We start from the raw sequence: 19,098 nt of genomic DNA, 5'->3' as shown, positions 1-19,098 counted from the left end.
GCTTAAAGAATTGAAAAGTATGATTTTATAGGGTCATACCTTGATTGCTGAGTGTTTCAATTTGACAAACACAGCATGGTGACTTTTCCAAAGGACTGGACGAGGCAATTGCATGGGCATATCTTGAGAAAACAGGTAGAAAGGAAGCACCTTTTTACTGGTTGAAAAATCTTTCAAATCAGTTACCGGTTTACATTAGTTATTGGCATTATACAAGTTATTTCCATTCATTAACAAATGTTATGCATAAACATTGATTAAATTACAATAATCTATATTCATGAACAGAATCAAGCTGCTACAGTCAAATTATTGGAACAACAAGTACTGACCCAAAACTTTAACATTTATAATCTTCTTGGCTGGTAATTTTACAATCACATATGGCTTTCCACAGATAACTTCAGGTGATTTTCTTGTAGAAGGTACATCATGTGGCAGGAAGGCAGCATGACAGGTCGCAGTGCCGGATAAATTCTTCATTAGAAGACGATCAAAGTAAAGTATCCTTACAGAGTAGTACATCCTTCTGCCTCGAGTCTAAAGATAAAACAGATAGTTTCACTTTTGTTCAAGGAATACAGAGTTGTCAATAGCAGGTGCATTGAGAAACTAAATATCCCGTGTGCTTTATGTGTGGACAAATACACATAGATGCACACAGAGAGACAACAATGTAATTAACATCATCATATGTGTGAAGAGTATTATCTGTGGACAACTTATTTAATGAAGGTCTCTGTGTATTTGAAATGACAATACACGCAAACCCCATGATTTTGATATACATCTAAAAAGTGGATATAGCGACCTGGTCGAAGGTTTCTTGCGTATTCAGTCTTTGACTGACGCTTCTGAATTTATCAGGATTGTGTAGAATTTTAGTCTAGCTCTGTGTACCATATGACTCAAATTTTAAAGGGGGGGTGAAATGCTATTCATGCATACTGAGTTTTTTACACTGTTAAAGAGTTGGATTCCCATGCTAAACATGGACAAAGTTTCAAAAATTAAGTTGTACGTTTGAAGGAGTATTTCTGTTCCAAAAATACTCCTTCCGGTTTGTCACAAGTTTCGGAAAGTTTTTTTCGAGTATGGCTCTGTGTGACGTTAGATGGAGCGGAATTTCCTTATATGGGTGCTAAGGGCGCGTCTGCCGGAAGCAGAGTATAGCAGAGCAGAGAGAGGCTGTGCACAGACAATCACTCATCACAGCGAGAGCGTCGCGAAATGTCACAAAAGGAGTGTGTTTTTGGTTGCCAGGGCAAGACAACCCTGCACAGATTACCAAAAGAGAAACAGCATTAAGGGACCAGTGGATGGAGTTTATTTTTACAGAGCATCAACGGAGTTGTGCAAGTGTTTGTGTTTGTTCCCCTGCATTTCGAAGATGCTTGTTTTACAAACAAGGCAGTTGACGCTGGATTTGCACATCGTTTATTTCTTAAGGATAATGCAATCCCAACGAAAAAGGGTCACGATCGTGTGTTGGAACCGCAGGCGGTGAATAAAACTGCTTCAAATATCTCTGTGTTATTAACTTAGCTATCGGCGTGTAAGCACATCAAGTAAACAACATGCGATGTTGTCATCAAACTGCACGAGTAAAACTGCTTCAAATATCTCTGTGTTGTTTACTTAGCTATCAGCGCGTAAGCACATCAAGTAAACAACATGCGATGTTGTTATCAAACTGCACTTTCCACATGTACAGCTTAAAAAAAAAAAAAAAAAAAAAAAAAAAGACGACAAAGTGGAACTTAGTCATTTTCCAAAACCGCTAAGCAAATACATACAGTTTCAGTACATAGAGAAGCCTTTGCTGATGCTGCTCTTGTTCAATTTCAGCCTCTGGATCTGTGTCACAGCTTCCAGACGCGCTCAACACAAAATCCTACTGGCGCTCGTGATTCTTTAGCTCCGCCCACACGTCACGCCTCTAGGCGCTCGTGTTTTTCCGGGAAAAATCGGTACAGACTATCTTTCTCATGAATATAATAAAACTAATGACTTTTTGGAGTTATGAAGGATGCAGTACTACTCTATAGGTACTCAAGATTAACAGGATATTGAGTGAAAACGAGCATTTCACCCCCCCTTTAAGTGATACCTGGATATAGACAATGTTTCCAATTAAAAATGGATCTCACAGATTGATTATGCATCAATTTTGATATTTGATATTCTGGACTAAATAAACATTCAATTATCCGTTCAGTGGGTACCTAATGTCTCTTAAGTCTCACATTGGCCTAACGTGAAATTCATGATCACGAACTTGCCAACCTGATGCTAGACAGAGGGCGTAGATAGACTAATACATGTTTTGCATGCCACCTACTGCTTGCTCATGACAAGTGTAGTTTATTTAGTCTTTTCCCATACAACTTGCTAACATCAGCAAAAGACCGAAATCAGAAGGTCTCCGATGCCATGCCAATCTGCAGTCAAATAGTCAGACAATGATATCAGGAGAGCTCAGAATCAATCAAACATAACATTAGGTAAAATTTTATTGTCACATTGTAGCTGCATGGCAAACCAGCTTCTGCAGACACTGTAGTCAGTCAGCCATGTTTATTTATAGAGCACATTTAAAAACAACAGCTGTTGGCCTAAGTGCTGTTCAGAATTTAAGCATAACAAAAGTCAACATAGAACACGGCAATGTATATTACAGAACAGTTATGCCAGTGTGCGTACTTATGAGCAACAGTAAGTTTTAAGAGACTTGAAATCAGTGTACAGTAGTTAGACATTCAAAAGGCCCCTTTTACCACTGCACGTACCGCGCGGCATCTGTAAAGTGCATCTGCAGCTTTTGACCGATGATTGGCGTTTTAACCTTTATCTAACAAGCACATCAAAGCACATTTTCACAAGTAGACGTCAGTTTTGCCTCCTGATGCATTACATTTGACAGCTTCAGTCAGGGAAAATGAAAGAAAAACCACTATAGTTTAAATATTTCATATACTTAATATTCACAAATGAAAGTGTAGGATTATCCTTGAACAGTCCATTTCATAAAAAAAAAACAAAAAAAAAACACCATATTCTATAGTTCAGAACAATTCCCCATCGAACCATTAGTGGGTCATAAAACAGTCATGGTGGCAAGACGGCTAAAGGAGATGTCACCCCCTTTCCCTTCCCATGCCTGTCTAATTTCATTAAAGCGATGCCAGAACAGCAGGAAAAGATTTCTCTTTGTTCCCCAAACTTAAGACCACATGGCCAAGGAACCCTGTGGTGACCCCAATGCATAAATTCCCAGCCTTATCAAAAAACGAAGGGTTCTAAGGCATTCCTTTGGCCCAGGATCACCAAAAACCAATAGACTGAAATATAACCCACTTGTGGTTTAATACAAACAACGGTCTCAAAATTGCTTCCAATAAGCTAAATTGATTACAAGTATTTACCTAACACATTTATTAAGTATCATGTATGTTCTATATAATCTGTGGAATTATTTGTGCATTTAATTCATTACAGCCTATTCGTAGGGTTTTCTACCTCAGTTATAGGAGCTAATCACCAGAAGTTGCCTCATACATGTGTATTCTCTGTTAAACACTTATCACTGCTAAATCCTTATTTACTTCCACCTCAACTATGGGAAGTATATGTATTTTGTTACCTACTTGATGGGTAAATGATTTCTAGAATTTTGATATAAAGTAGATGTGTGTAGGATGCACCATATTTAAACCATTAAGTTTGCTTATTAAAGGGGGGGTGAAATGCTCGTTTTCACTCAATATCCTGTTAATCTTGAGTACCTATAGAGTAGTACTGCATCCTTCATAACTCCAAAAAGTCTTTAGTTTTATTATATTTATAAGAGAAAGAGAGTCTGTTCCCGGAAAAACAGGAGCACCTGGAGGCGTGACGTGTGGGCGGAGCTAAAGAATCACGAGCGCGAGTAGGCTTTTGCGTTGAGAGCATTTGGAAGCTGTGACATTACCATGAGGAAAAAACATCATCCAAAACAAACCATGGCTAACAGTCAGATTCAGTCGTATATTTATGATCCAAAATCAGATCCAGAGGCTGAAATTTAACAAGAGCAGCATCAGCAACGACGTCTCTATGTGGTATGTATTGAAACTGTATATATTTGCTTAGCGAAGCATCTTCGAGATGCAGGGAACAAACAAAAACACTTGCACAATTCCATTGATGCTCTGTAAAAATAAACTCCATCCACTGGTCCCTTAATGCAGTTTTTTTTTTTTTGTTGGTACTCTTTGGTTGCCAGGGCAAGACAACCATGCACAAACACTTTTGTGACAATTCGGTCTCTTGCTCTGATCAGTGAATGTCTCTGCTCTGCTCCACGGGAGCGCGCTCTTCCGGGAGAAGTGCCCTTAGGACCCATATAAGGAAATTCCGCTCCATCTAATGTCACACAGACCCATACTCGAAAAAAACTTTCCGAAACTTGTGGCAAACCAGAAGAGGTATTTTTGGAACAAAAATACTCTAACAGAAATGAGTCGAACCAGACAAATTAAAGAGTCTATCAAAGCTGTGTGCATTTGAAACATGAGAGCCGAATTCCTCAGGAAGTCATAAATCAGTTCTAGTGCCACAAGAACCAAGCAAGATGACCAACCAACTTGTTCACACAACAGCTTCAACATTAACGCCACTAGAACAATTATTTACAATTTCAATTCAAAGAAGAGAAATTTGATGCCAAATGTGTTGTTCGTAATTGAAATGCAACGCTGGACATCACATGTAAACCCAGGAGATCAAGTTAAACACTTCCAATGACTTCCCCCACCATGTCCAGGAATCATGTCCAAAATTAGACCCTGCCAGAGCAGGAAAATTCGGACCACATGCTTGGTAAGATAAACATATGATTTATGATACCCCCCGAGCCAAGACAATATCTGATTGGTCAAGACAACATTTGAGGTGTGGCCAACAGGCCAATTTAAAAACTGAGGACATCGTAAAATCTTTGCTTTTAGTTCTAGCCTTGCTTGTGCTATCAGTCATGCTAGCTTTTAGTTCCAGCCTTGCTTGTGCTATCAGTCATGCCAGCTCTCTGCTCTTAGCTTTTAGTTCCAGCCTTGCTTGTGCTATCAGTCATGCCTGCTCTTAGCTTTTAGCTTGTAGCTTTGCTACCTAGCTTTAGCTTTTAGCTTCTAGCCATGCCGTTTAGTCATTGTTCTTTGAGCGTGGTTCTGCGTGCTTCAGCCTGCATGCTTGCTGCTACTTAGCCACGATGAGAAGGAACACAACCTAGTCTCGTCAAACTTTCTTTTCTGTTTGAGAGTTTCGTGTTCTGAGTTAAGTTTTGTAACGTTGAGTCTCCGACGCCTGACCTCGGGTGCCCGTTCAACTTCAACCAGCGCACACGACTCTGCACTTTCAGCCAACGCCCAACAACCACGGGCTTCCCAAGACGTCACTTCAGCCACTACTGAACTTCCAGCCAATCAGCGACACCGGGATACCCCTTTCAACGGGATTCCCTTTCACAGGAAACGAAGGCAATGTATCCCCAGATATTTGTTGTGCTGGTGTATCTAATATAATTTAGTCACATTGAGGAACTCAATGCGAGGGCCAATTACGTGATTGATGGTTGTTCATGTCTATGCAATTTAAGGTATTGCTGTAAACTTGGGATTCCATATTTCCATTCTCTTAAACTCCTCTTTCTCTAACTTTCGATCTTCCTGCAACTTGTGTGAATGTGTGAGTGCGTGCGTTTATGTGTTAGATTAGTTTATATGTCTTAGATTTATCTAATAAAGCCTTATTCATATTGAAAAGAGAAGTATCTTGTGTTTTGTGCTTACAAGTTAATGTCTTAAACTGCCGATCTTGTTACTGTGCTAATTGATAGTGTTTCACTATAGTTTGGATATTAGTATCCAGCGCAGATTTGATGTTAAACGGCTCGTTCACTGAATCGCAGGGCGTCTCCGTGACCAGCCGTGAAACAGTGATTCTGTTCAAATTCCCTTTAAAATCTTAAAGGATTCCCTTTGAGATAAATTGACCTGTTTCCGTTACAACTCCAAACGTACAACTTAATTTTTGAAACTTTGTCCATGTTTAGCATGGGAATCCAACTCTTTAACAGTGTAAAAAAACTCAGTATGCATGAACGTATGTAGAAGAATGCGTTGGCATGTACCAGCCATTAAGGCCCAATCCCAATTCTATTTTATACCCCTTCCCCTTGTCCCTTGAAACAGAGTGTCAAGGGGTAGGGGAGAAAATATTCCCCCAAGGATTGGGACACCACCTCCATGACGTCACACATCATCTTTCGTCATCTAGCACTTACAATACACAATGAATTTCTTTTGCAGAGAAGTTATTTGGTTTTGGTGACTTTTTTTGTTAATTGAATGTTTTATAAAGATATTAGCAGCTCTGTCTTAATTAACTTTAACACTTCTAAGAGATTTTTCATTACCCGGTTTCAGACAGGGCTGTCCAATTCCCCCTTTTTTGTTTATTTTACAGAACTTTTATCATTAAGTATTATCCATGAAAAAAAGCTTGGAAGGTATATCCATCTTTGGAGAAATTAATCTCCCAGTTGGATGATGACACGACTTTTTTTGAAAGATAAGAGTCAATTAACAAAGGCTATAAATGTATTTGAGCAGTTTTCATGTACTTCTGGATTGAAACTGAATATGTCCAAGTGTGAGATAAATGACGCTCTATAAAAGTGATGATTCTTCAATTGATGGTATCTCTGTAAAAGAGACCGTAAGGTATCTTGGTATTTAACAAAAAAATTTGCAGCTCAACAACAGCTAAATTTTTCTGGCAGTGTCAAAAAAAACCCCAAAACCTCTTTAATCTTTGGCTCCAAAGAGACCTTTCCCTTTATGGGAGGGTTCTTTTGTACAAAGCAGAAGGGTTATCTCGTTTTGTATATCCTTCACTTTCTCTTTTTGTTAAATGACTCTACTGATAAAGGAATTAAACATTTTCTAGACTTCATATGGAAAAACCTCACAAGCTAAAAAAAAAAAAAAAAAAAGTTTTCAAATTGTCGAAAAAAGCTGGACTTAAAGTGTTAGATTTTAGTGATACAGTGAATACCTTTTGGATAAATTGGATCAAAAAGTGCTTAAATCCTAATTCTATATGGTTTATCACGAATTATATATTTACCAAAATTGGTGGTCTTCCCTTTATATTGAAATGTAATTACTTGCCAGACAGATTGCCAGTTGCACTTTCTAAATTTCATCAACAGGCACTTCTTGCTTGGAAGCTACACCCACAATTTTTCACCTCATAAAACCTAATCTATGGAACAACTCCAATATAAGAATTAAGAATAAAAGTAACAGTTTTTAGAACAATTTTCCTCTCTTCTTGGTTTAACAAATATAATTGGAATTCTCTCAATTTTTGATAAATCTGGTTATTTTTTATCTTATGAAGATTTAGGTCTATTCATAATTTCCCTTTACCATTTGAAGAATATAATGCAGTGCTTAAAGCAATTCCTTCTGGTCTAAGTCAACTTGTTAAATGTCATCTAACCTTTAATAAGAATATCACCAAAGAACCTGGTTTGATTTTAGATGGTATAAATATACTTTGAAAAATGTCAAATATGCTTATTACATTTCTTACGGAGTAAAAACTATAAAGTTGCTAAAGGCAAATTTTATAGGGTGTCTTTATTGAACATATAGACTGGAAGGAAGCCTGGATGTTACCTCTTAAGTATTGTATTTCAAATAAAACTAAGCAAGTTAATTATAAGATCTTGCATTAAATATACCCAGTGAATGATACGGTTGCAAAATATATGTTGACAATTCTTGTTCATTTTCCGGGAATGAGGATGAAACACCGATTCATTTATTTTTCCAATGTGAAAAAACTAGTAACTTCTGGAATAGGTTATATCTTCATATTGGCAAGCACCTTGATTCTTCCAAATTCTTTCAATTAAAGGATATAATCTGTTACTACAAAGATAAAGCTAGCACTTCAATTAATTATATTGTTAATTTTTTTATTTTGTTTGGGAAATTATTTTTATTCACAAGCAAAAATTCTCTAAATCGCAGCCTACTTTTCCTCATTTTTTAATTGAAATTGATGCATGTCTGAAGTCTCTAAGGTTAATTAAAAACAAGAAAAGTGACAGATTCCTGAAATATGACAATATTTTTGGTATTACCACTGATGCATAATGTTTCCTCTATGTATTCTTTTTCATATATTTGTATATGTTTTATGTGAAACTTTACATGTACTTGATAATTTAATTCCTGTAGATGTTCTATTTGTTATGTTCTTTATATGTCCTTATCTAATGCATATTCAATAAAAAAAAAAACTACAATACACATATACTGGTGTGCTGGTGTGCATTAGAGCCTTTAATTATAGTTCTGTAGGCTATTAATGAGATGCTTACTGACACATCAGAAATCGGGCAGCTCACACATCCAGGAGAAAATAAACTTGTCAACGCTGCCCCACGACTTTGATTAAATACAGAATCGCTACATTATATTTTCCAGTGACGTAAAGATACAATCGCTGTTGATAAGCACAGATACGAATGCACGCAATTTCCATTTCCCTCTCTCTCGCTCTCTCTCTCTTTCTCCCTTGAATAGGCAATATTTGAGAAAATGGTTTAGCCATTTCTAATTATTGGGGGGGGATTAGCCCCCATCAATGTCTACGGCAGTTATCGCCCTGATCAGACATATGCTGTGGCACTATCATGCAGTGTGTAATGATATGACGTTAGCAAATATTAGCGATTTTTTGCAAAGATTTCAAGTAACATGACCATTAATATGAACTCACAATTGAATGTAACAAAACAAATGATTACTTTTTGTTAAAATCTTTATGCCAAAAAAGCTTACATTTATGTGTCTTTGTTCGCTGTAGCAGCCATTTAGCAGAGATAATTCATACCCCTTCATTTGAAGTGTGGTCCCGAAAAATCTTTGTTTGAAGGGCTATCTGGCCCTTCCCCTTACCCCTACCCCTCCAACCAAAGGAGAATCGAGAAAGGGGAAGGGGGTAGAATCAGGATTGGGCCTAAATGTATGGGACACCAACTCATTTTCTATTACTTTCATTTCAGGGATATAACGAGTTATCAGAGTCAAAGCGTTTCCACTTCTTCAATGACTAAGTTACAGGCTCTAATCCTCTTTTGCGTGCGTGCGCGGTGTGTGTGTTTGATAGCCAAATTATAATAGGAAAATAATTAAATAAAAATTAATAGAAGAATGAGCCTAATATGGTCTTGATTATCGACAGAAATCGGCTTGTGTCGATATCTCTATCATCGATACACGATTCTATCTATCGGCACAACCCTAAACAGGACCCAAAATTTAGAAAGTATGTCGCTTGTTAAAGACAAAGTTATGGAGTGTTACTGTAGAAATTGAATTAGAAAGAGTAAATATAATTTTAAGTTGTGTGTATAGAACTCCTGGTGTTCTTTTATTGAAACGCTTACAGGCTAGAATGAATTAGGCTATGCTATATGCCTTACTCCTGCTACTATTCAAGTTGTCACTTTATTGTTTGTGCCTGTTCTGAATCTTTTTCTTTTTTCCTTTAGCCTAATGTTGTGGGATATGCATAGTGGCACTTCATACAAGTCGATATTCTAAATTGAGAACCTGCGGTTTCAAACATTAAGTTAAAAAAAACATCCAGATAGTCCCGTTTAAGACTCACTTAATACATTTGTGATTGAATCTCCATTAGGCTACGGTGTTTTTATATTTTTTTCCTTTTTATGCGCAGGGTGGGGGTGGGGGGTAGATATTCGAATACATTGCATATTCGATATGGTACAAATTAGATTTTTCTCAAAAGTGACAGCCCTATATCCAAACGGCCTTACAACCACAAACCACGCGTAACCACACAAGCTCAGGGCCTCCACATCCAGTATCTTCAGAGACCAGCCACTAGGGCTGGGCGATATGGCTTAAAAAAAAAAAAAAAACTCCGATTTTTTCACACCAAACCCGATTTTCGATTTTAATTGATTTTTTTTTTCTATTTAACAGCAAACTACAACCAACAAAGAAATAGCTCAAAACAAATGTACTCTTATTTTGTTCTGATTTTTACTTATGCAGTTTAATCTAAATTTCCCCTTTGTGCCTAAATGTAAAAGGAAACAAGCCTCAAAACATGCTTGTAAACGAGATGGCAGGCACTGCCATTGTAAACAGTGAAAATGTAGCTTATCAGTTTTCTAATAACTTCAAACTTACAGTGACACAATGCACCTTCAAAATAAATTAAAATATAAATAAAAAATAAAAGTGTGTCCCGCTTTGATAAAACACTTTTGGTTAAATGTAACAAAAATGACAAAATTAGATCTATTACAAAAATACATACTTGTCACAGTGGTATTTATAAAGTGCTAACAAAACTTTAAACTCATTAGCGTTAGTATTACAGAAAGGTCTGATTTATGCACCGTTACAACAGTCATTGTTTTTTTTCTTTTTACATTCACATTTGAGTTCATGATTTTAATGTTGTTTTTTGTGGCACACTAAAGACTAATTACAGACTGTTGATCTTTGAATAATCGCATCTGGTCACCCTAACGCTAGTAAAATATAACCACACTTTGGAACGTTTTGCTCTCTCCGCCATCGTCACTCTTATTAAGCGTGAGTTTTCGTTCTGTTATTTGTTTGTGCGCACCGCACTCGTTTTTGTGGCGTGTTTGTGACTGACAGACAGCCTCCGCGGCGCGCTTGAGAGGAGAGATGTCGCAGATCTCACAGACAAACTTAATACCGCAAATTAGAAATGTTTGGTAAGATAAAATGTGCATGATAAAATTAAGCAAATCTTTTCGCCATCGTCACTTTTTATTATTTAGCGGGAGTTTTCGTTATGTTATTCGTGTGTGTGCGCCACGCTCGTTCTTGTTGTGTGTGTGTGTGTGTGTGTGTGTGTGTGTGTGTGTGTGTGTGTGTGTGTGTGTGTGTGTGTGTGACTGACAGACAGCCTCCGCAGCGCGCATGACAGATTTCGCAGATCTCACAGACAAACGACTTAATATGATTGCACATTAGAAATGTTTGGTGAGATAAAATGTGCACGATAACATTAAGGAAAAATACATAGTACATAATTTTTTCCCCTCCAGTACCGAAAGCAGAACCGATACAGTCAGATCTTACTGATACTACGATCTTTCATAATTTAGCCCCGGGGCCAGTTTAATATCGGGTTTCGGTACCCATCCCTACGGTTTAAGATGCTGGAATAAATTTGTTGTGCTGCTACCTTTTGTAGCAACGGCTTTTAAACACACTTTGCAATGTGGCATTATTTGTTCTGTGTCTGAAACTAAAAAAGCAAACCAATTCCAAACAACGAATGAAACCGTGCCTTTCTTTGGAACGAGCACTGCGCTGTTAACTGTCATGTTGTCTGTGTGCGGCTGTAAGGAAAGCGGGGGGTGGGCGAGCCCACTCTGAACTACGGAAGCCTAAGGGGATCGCCCTTAACGTCAAATTCGAGTTAATCGATAAAATCTATTTATCGCCCAGCCCTACCAGCCACCCAGACAGCTGCTGCAACAATCAATTTGCAAAAGAGAATTTCTGCACAAACTGTCTGAAACCATCTCAGGGAAGCTCATCTGCATGCTCGTCGTACTGATCGGGGTATCAACCTGACTGCAGTTAGTCATCGTAACAGACTTGAGTGGGCAAATGCTCAGATTCGATGGCGTCTGGTACTTTGGAGATGTGTTCTCTACACGGATGAATCCCGCTTTTCACTGTCGCATGGATATACGTGTGCATTTTGAATGCACAAAGATTCCGTGACAAAATCCTGAGGCACATTGCTGTGCCATTCATTCATAACCAGCTCATGTTGCCACATGATAATGCTTGGCCCCATGTTGCAAGGATCTGTACACAATTCCCAGAAGCTGAAAACATCCCATTTCATTTGTCGGACCTCCCAATACAGTAAAACTGCATATTTTAGAGAGGCCTTTTATTGTGGACAGCCTAAGGCACACCTGTGCAATAATCATGCCGTCTTAGCATCTTGACATACCACACCTGTGGGGTGGATGAATTCTCTGCAAAGTGCTCAATAACACAGATTTGGACAGATTTGTGAAAAAATATTTGAGAGAACTCTTTTTTTAAATGTGGCCAGTATATTATTTGCAGTGTGAACAGATCATGGTTCTAAACTGACACATGCAAAAAAGGAACAGTATGAACAGGGTTGCCAGGTTTTCAAAAAATATGCCCTATTGCTTTTCAAAGCTAGTCAAGAACTAGTCCAATCGTGTTCCGGTAGCATAAGTGGGGTCGCTTTAACGAAGATGGAAAAAATAATATAATTATGTTTTCAGGGAGAGGCTACAGGAGCACAGAGCAGCATAGAGTGCCCTCTCGCGGCTGTAGGCGTAATGGTTTCTCTTGGATCATTTCTCTTGGTTCATGTCAAATTAATTTTGATAAATAAGTTGCACTTGACTATAAGTCGCAGTACCAGCCAAACTATGAAAAAAAAGTGTGACTTGTAGTTTGGAATATACGGTAATGAAAAATGGTATGTAGAGTGAGGTAAAGGACACATGAGTTCTGATATGACTGTTCACACTGCAAAACAACTGACCTGTATAGGATTAAGCACCACCTAAGGAAATGGCATAAATCAGAATTGAAAAGATCAGATTCCATGTGGTTTGTGCTATTCACATTGTCATAAGAAAAATGGGTCTCAGTCACATGCGTGCAAAAATAAAAAAATTGGATATGGGCCAATGTGACCATAGCCTCGCGGACCAAATGATTCAGGTATAGGAACTCAAAAGCACGTGAGAACAGCACGGGAGTGAAATGATTAATCTTGATAGCCTTTAAAGCGCATGCAAATTATGTACTTTTTGTGAATAAGTGCAGTGTCCCGTGAGTGTAACTCTACCAAAGTAGTTAACATTTGATATGAATGTATGTCGCGTTGTACAGTATATTGAGACTAGGGCGGTAAAACTGCAACTGATAGAATGTGCACTGTTATATGATACTACAATATTTCTTCAAAAGCAGATCATGGAGACTTTTTAATTGTCCACAAAACAACAAATGTGATATCGCACACCTCTATGACTGATATTTTTTATATTCAGTCATCGCAGGCTGGCACGGCAATCATTTCAGCAATTATTTGTGTGTGCTGTCTGCTTGTCACAAGATCGCATGCGTCATTAAATGAAACTAACATGAAACTATTGTGTGCCATTTCAAACTTTTTATCCCCCAATCATTTTGAGGGAAAAACTGAACCATTTCAAATATTGATCATCTGCAAATCAGCATATTAGAATGATTTCTGGATCATGTGACATTGAAGACTGGAGTAATGATGCTTATTATTTATTTTAAATAGCAAACTTAATTGTTATTCAACAACAATAAGAGAATATGGCATTCTTTCAATATCCACAAGGACTTGTATCAGGGCAGATCATCATTGTTGGTTGCGAACAACTATTGATGTATAATGCTATGCAGTATAACAAATGATTAAACACTTGTTCTTTGCTTTGTTTTATTTTATATAAGGTGTAGCCTAACATTAAACTATTACAGTGCACAAACACAAAAATCAAATCAGTATTAGTAAAATCAGTAGCACAGAGGCCAGAATAGCGCAGTGTTTCCACAGTGGAGCCTGAAGCACCGCTGCACGTCACTAAAACACGCCCTTTACACGCCTCTCAGAACAACGTCATGCAACCTCATCATTTCACAAACAAAGAGAAGTTATCAGAAAACTAAGAAATAAGTCACTGGAACATGCGCGATCACAAAACAAACATGATAAAAGCTGCCGTTTGTATGCATGCTTTGTTAAAGCTATATTCAAATTCAAAAGCATCGATGTTTTAACTATAGAATTGATTTCATTTATCAGGACTCAAAATTAATCACACAAATACACACTTATATCTATTTTATTTATTTTTAACGCTCATGAAAATAGCCTGCTTATTCAGTCGAGTCGGTTTCTGTTTATTAGCCACAGTAGCCGTCATATTTAGAATGAATGATAATATCTCTATTTTTATAAAAGCTCCCGAACAAAAAACATTATTAGGCTATATTCTTTTATGATAGGCAACGTGAGAAACTCTCAAGACGAGGCTTGTGACAGATAATATAAGTTACTTAATAAATACACGACTGTGATAGAATAAGAAGCTGACGTCTGATTCCTTCAAGCGGTCCTATTTTACCATGTTTACTATGGTAACATGTTTAGCGTGCATATCTTTTTCATCGCTTATAAATATTTCTGCCTTGAATGGTGATTATAATCCACATTGGATCAAGTTATTTCAAACACTCGCTGCTGACTGAAAGAGAGTTTTGAGCTTGAATTATTAAAAAAAAAAAAGTTTAATGCTGGTGTTACAGCTCTTATCTTTCTGAAATGATCCGCAGTGCAGACTCGCTATTTTTATAAAAGCTCCCAAACAAAAATCATTATTATATTTTGATGATATGCAACGTGGAGCTAAACTCACGAAATGACAGATAAAATGTTACTTAAATACACAATTGTGATAGAGAATAAGAAGCTGACGTCCGATTTCTCCAAGCGGTCATATTTTACCATGTTTACTATAGTAACGTTTAGCATGCATAGTCTTTTACATCGCTTATAAATACTTCTGCCTTGTTTAATGATTATAATCCACATCGGATCAAGTTATTTCAAACACTTGCTGCCAACTAAGAGTGAGTTTTGAGCTCAACATATTTTAAAACGTCTTTAATGCTGCTGTTAAAGCGGTTATCTTTCTGAAGTGATCCGCTAGCACGCCCGGTCTTAGCTCGATAGTGGAAACACGGCTAATGTGCAGGCTACAGCATACAACTTAGCATGAGCAGCTACGGCGTATAAGTACAAATCGGACTTTACGGCTGTAATCAAAGCAGCTCTGCTTATGAATGCTACTTTATCAGATGATATGAAAATGTCATGGAAACTTTTCTGAAGACCGTCCTTTCCCTTCAGAGATACATTCATATCAAAGCCTGTGACAGGTTTTGATTTTGAAACATGCATAGCTCATGATTATGCAACCAAGTCAAACAGCACAAATAAATCAATGTATGGGAAACATTGGTAATGTGTCTCTAAAGACAGAAATGCATTTTTAAAAATCAGATCACCGTTATTGAAAAACAAATTTGCAATGCATCTTGATACTGAATTGTCCAGACCTACTGGAATCCTGTGTTATGTATGCAAGACTGCCATCAGAAAAAGTACTGCAGTAAGTAAAGGAAGTAAATGTATTTTGCAGCACCATGAAATAAACAGAGCAGAACATGAAACTATACCTAATTTCATCCATCCAATATATATTGTCATATCTCCCAGCCCTATCAGTAGTAGTTTTTGCATGACGTTTAGGGTCCTTACCCATTTTAGAGCATAGCAGTCTTTGAAATGTGTTCTCAGCAGCATTGATGGCCCATTATTCCTTTGGATACACTGACACTGCTTTTGTGAGTGAGAATCAGTCCAGTTGGTCTCTGCAAAAATAATTTGAAAATTGTTAAAAGAAAAAAAGGTGTTGATAATGCATAATTTGATATCTATATACTATAAAATTGCATGTATTTTTCTTATATGGGATAAAAAATAAAATAAAAAAAAAGGATTTGAAGCTTTACAAGTCATTAACCAAACCAACCCAATGAGGTGAACCACAACATTATCAATCTTTATTTCACAAGTTTATGCTAGATGCATAAAACTCAAAGCAGTTTAATAGATGACGCACTTGTGAATGAGCAAATTTTACTATACCATTATTTTTTAATTGGCTGTTAAAGTTTATATTGGAATATTACAGGACACTTCTTTGACAATACGTTGGTGCAAAATGCACACCTTTTTGAGAAATCTTGCGCACTGTACACTTTAACTCACTAGCAGCGCCAGAATTTTTATTGTAGGTGGGCCTCCAGAAAACTGGATAACTATAACTAGAGAGGCATTTTAAAAAAATGTGGTTTTTAATGAGGCAAGCTGGTTTATAAGATGTTAAACCTTTAAAACTATTAGCAGGTGCCTTGATTCAACCCCATTTTGATTATGCTTCCTCCTTTTGGTATAGTGGTTGTTCCCAAGTTATGAATAATAAATTGCAAAAGGCTCAAAATAAATTAGTTTGGATCATTTTAAAATTACATTCTAGATCGCATTTACATAGTTTACATAAAAATGGGTATGACACAGAATTGTCAATCAAAGTTATTTAGAAAATTATTTTTATATGGTGAGTCAGCAGCATTCCTATAAAACTAGGGGTAGAGATTTTAATATTTGTGCATGTAAATTTAAGAGTTTAGTGGGTGTTTATTTTAGTGTTTTGTGGTGATTTTATTGTAAATTGCGTCAGTTAGTGGTGTTTGTCGTCAATTGTGATTTGTATTAGTCAAATTAGTGAATTCTCTACTATATTGTTAATTAGATTTTATAAATGTGATTCTAATTAGGAGATACTGTTGCTTTATCTGTTCTGCACATATACATAACCTTTATATTAACATTGAGGGAACAATGGAAATAAGCCAAGGTCTTTGTGTTTTTATCCTCGACAGTTTTTCTAAAGTGTATGGAATTCAATTCAACTTTATTTGTATATTTGAGGAAAGACTCAAAATGACAGAACACCTTATTGGGAGTGAAAGAGACTGATTTCTTTCAGTTGGTAGTCATGTTTAGCATTGAAGGGGTGGATTTCCAATCCCCTCCACTAGTATGAATATGCAATCAGTGCTCTTAAAACTATTGTATTTATTGTTGTATTTATGTTACATGTAATGTCTATATTTGGTATTTGAGAGGGGACTGAAGGCCTGACCACTGTCAGGAATGCAATAACGGTTTATTCATTTAGCCTGGATTCCAGAGATTAAATATCTGTTTGTTTTGTAATAATTTTATAGACAGTTGTAAGTTTGAATTGCACAACGTGCATCAACTTAATCTTTTGCACACTTAAAGTGCCCCAATTATGCAATTTGAAATGTTAATTTAGTTTTTGGAGTCCCTAGCAGGTTTCTGATTGGTATCGAAATGTTTTGAATGATACGTAGCCCTAGCTGCTCCTGTTTTTCTATCAATTAAAGCTGCAGTAGGGAACTTTTGATGCTCTAGCGGTTAATAAACAGAACTGCTTGCATCTTGCGGAAGAACGTTGTAGCCGGAGCTACTTCTCTCTGTTTATGTCTATGAAGAATCACAAAGGTACTGGGTTACTCCACCGCGGTATCCCCGAAGCAATCTAAACCGCAGCTCTGATTGGTTGTTTTTTACCGGGAGCGCATGACTTTCTGCAAATGGCAATAGAACCACTGGGAGGAGCCAGAGGAGCTTGATTTTATCACATATTATCCGTCTCATATTCTACTGTCAGGACAATAATGACAGGTTTAACAAATATGTAAAAAATATTTTTTTACAAAAGTTCCCTACAGCACCTTTAAGACCTCTTAAATGATAAATAAGACCTTTGGTATAGCCTACTATAAATTAAAAATATGAATTATAACCTTAACCGTAATAAAACTGCACTAAAATAATTAAGACTAGGTTCCATGTTACAGAAGCTTTAAACAAATGACCCCTTATAAAAATTAAATCGGTTTTAACTATACTTAAAGTGTAGTAACCACTGTGTATTGAATACCATTTATATAAACTGTTTTACAACAAATATCATGGTTAAACTATGGTTAGTGAAGCAAACTACAGTAACCATGCTTTTAGGGGTTATATAGTAAAACCATGGCTAATCTTTATGGAACAACCATACGTAAACATGAATACAGAAGCCTGGGTTTTAAAAAATGCTATCAGGTAGAAGAAATTGATGCGAGCAAATGTCTTGCAGTCATTAAGATAAAAAAAAAATGCAGCTTAAAAGTCACCCTCAGAAGTTATTTATAATAAAAACGACCATGCATGTTGACCCACAATCAAATGCATTCATTTCAGAAATTTGGAGTAGGTAGACGATTACATTTTTTTAATTTAAATTGTATAATAAACCCAATATTTTAGTGCCTTAACTGTTATTCCTAATTCATGAAAAAAAAACTCTACAGCGTTGCAATACACCTCTAAACTCCATCTGTTGCATGATCCCCAATCAGGCTAATTAACTTCACACGCGAGCCCAACCACCAACCATTTATCTCCTGCCAAATTGTAACGGTCTATAAAGCATTTAAAATGTAAAAACCAAAACGTATGGCTACTTTGTATCTGTGGCGACATCTTGTCGAATGAATGTCAAATATCTCACTGATAATCAAGCGCGGATTCGAGTGTCGGGTGATGGCAAACTTCATCCAAAGAAGATCATTGTCACAGTGAAACAATGGCTGATAGACGTCAGACACCACGACTCCATCCAAATTCTGCTGATGTCCTTGATGAACGAACAAATGGGTTTTATGAAAAGTCACTCAAACATAATAATTTAAATTATCCAGGTATTTAAGTATTGTAAACCGCTTAACTTACTCAAGTATCGCCAAGTGACAGGTTCTCTGGGAAATTCCTCAAATTCTTCATCTTGCCAGGGATTCGGTCCACTTCGGCCCGCGATTCGCCATTTATCATTCAAGCCGTGGTCTGCACACGCGTGGCACTTGAACGTGTTTTCGATCGAGTCATCTGCTGGATCTCTTGAAGACGATGTAGTGTTGAGATATACTTTACAAATATCGTCATGCGCATCTTGGGTTCTCAAATACAACCTCTCCAAGTCTGCCGGAGACTGTTGTGCTTTGAGCGACTCGTGGGCTCGATTTGTATCAATTGCATCTTCGTCGATAAAATGGGCTAATGTAAATATTACAAATTCCCAATTTATCCATAATGCTATCAAGAACATCATAAATCTCATGTTCCACGTTATATCGGGGCTGAACATGACATGTCACGAACCCAGATAACGTTTGGGGGAAAACTAAATCAAGCCTAAAAAAAATACCCTCCGGCCTAAGTGACCCG

At 37.0% G+C, this 19,098-nt stretch overlaps 1 protein-coding gene across 2 annotated transcripts in view; it reads right to left on the bottom strand.

Annotated features, from left to right (window-relative positions):
• The window catches only part of LOC113056384 (mucin-17-like), a 40,306-nt gene extending 21,208 nt beyond the window's left edge, over nucleotides 1-19,098 (bottom strand). For both annotated transcript variants that reach the window (XM_026223145.1, XM_026223144.1), the window contains exons 1-5: nucleotides 18,607-19,098; nucleotides 18,386-18,511; nucleotides 15,490-15,602; nucleotides 333-540; nucleotides 40-122 (exon numbers count right to left, since the gene is read on the bottom strand). In XM_026223145.1, the coding sequence (XP_026078930.1) occupies nucleotides 40-122; nucleotides 333-540; nucleotides 15,490-15,602; nucleotides 18,386-18,511; nucleotides 18,607-19,018 (942 nt within the window). In that variant the 5' untranslated portion in view covers nucleotides 19,019-19,098. The remainder of the gene's footprint in view (nucleotides 1-39; nucleotides 123-332; nucleotides 541-15,489; nucleotides 15,603-18,385; nucleotides 18,512-18,606) is intronic.

This window comes from Carassius auratus, chromosome 37, assembly GCF_003368295.1.
Source record: "Carassius auratus strain Wakin chromosome 37, ASM336829v1, whole genome shotgun sequence".
NCBI classification, from domain to species: Eukaryota; Metazoa; Chordata; class Actinopteri; order Cypriniformes; family Cyprinidae; genus Carassius; species Carassius auratus.
The sequence above is the reverse complement of the archived record's forward strand: the minus strand, read 5'-3'. Positions and strand labels throughout refer to the sequence as shown.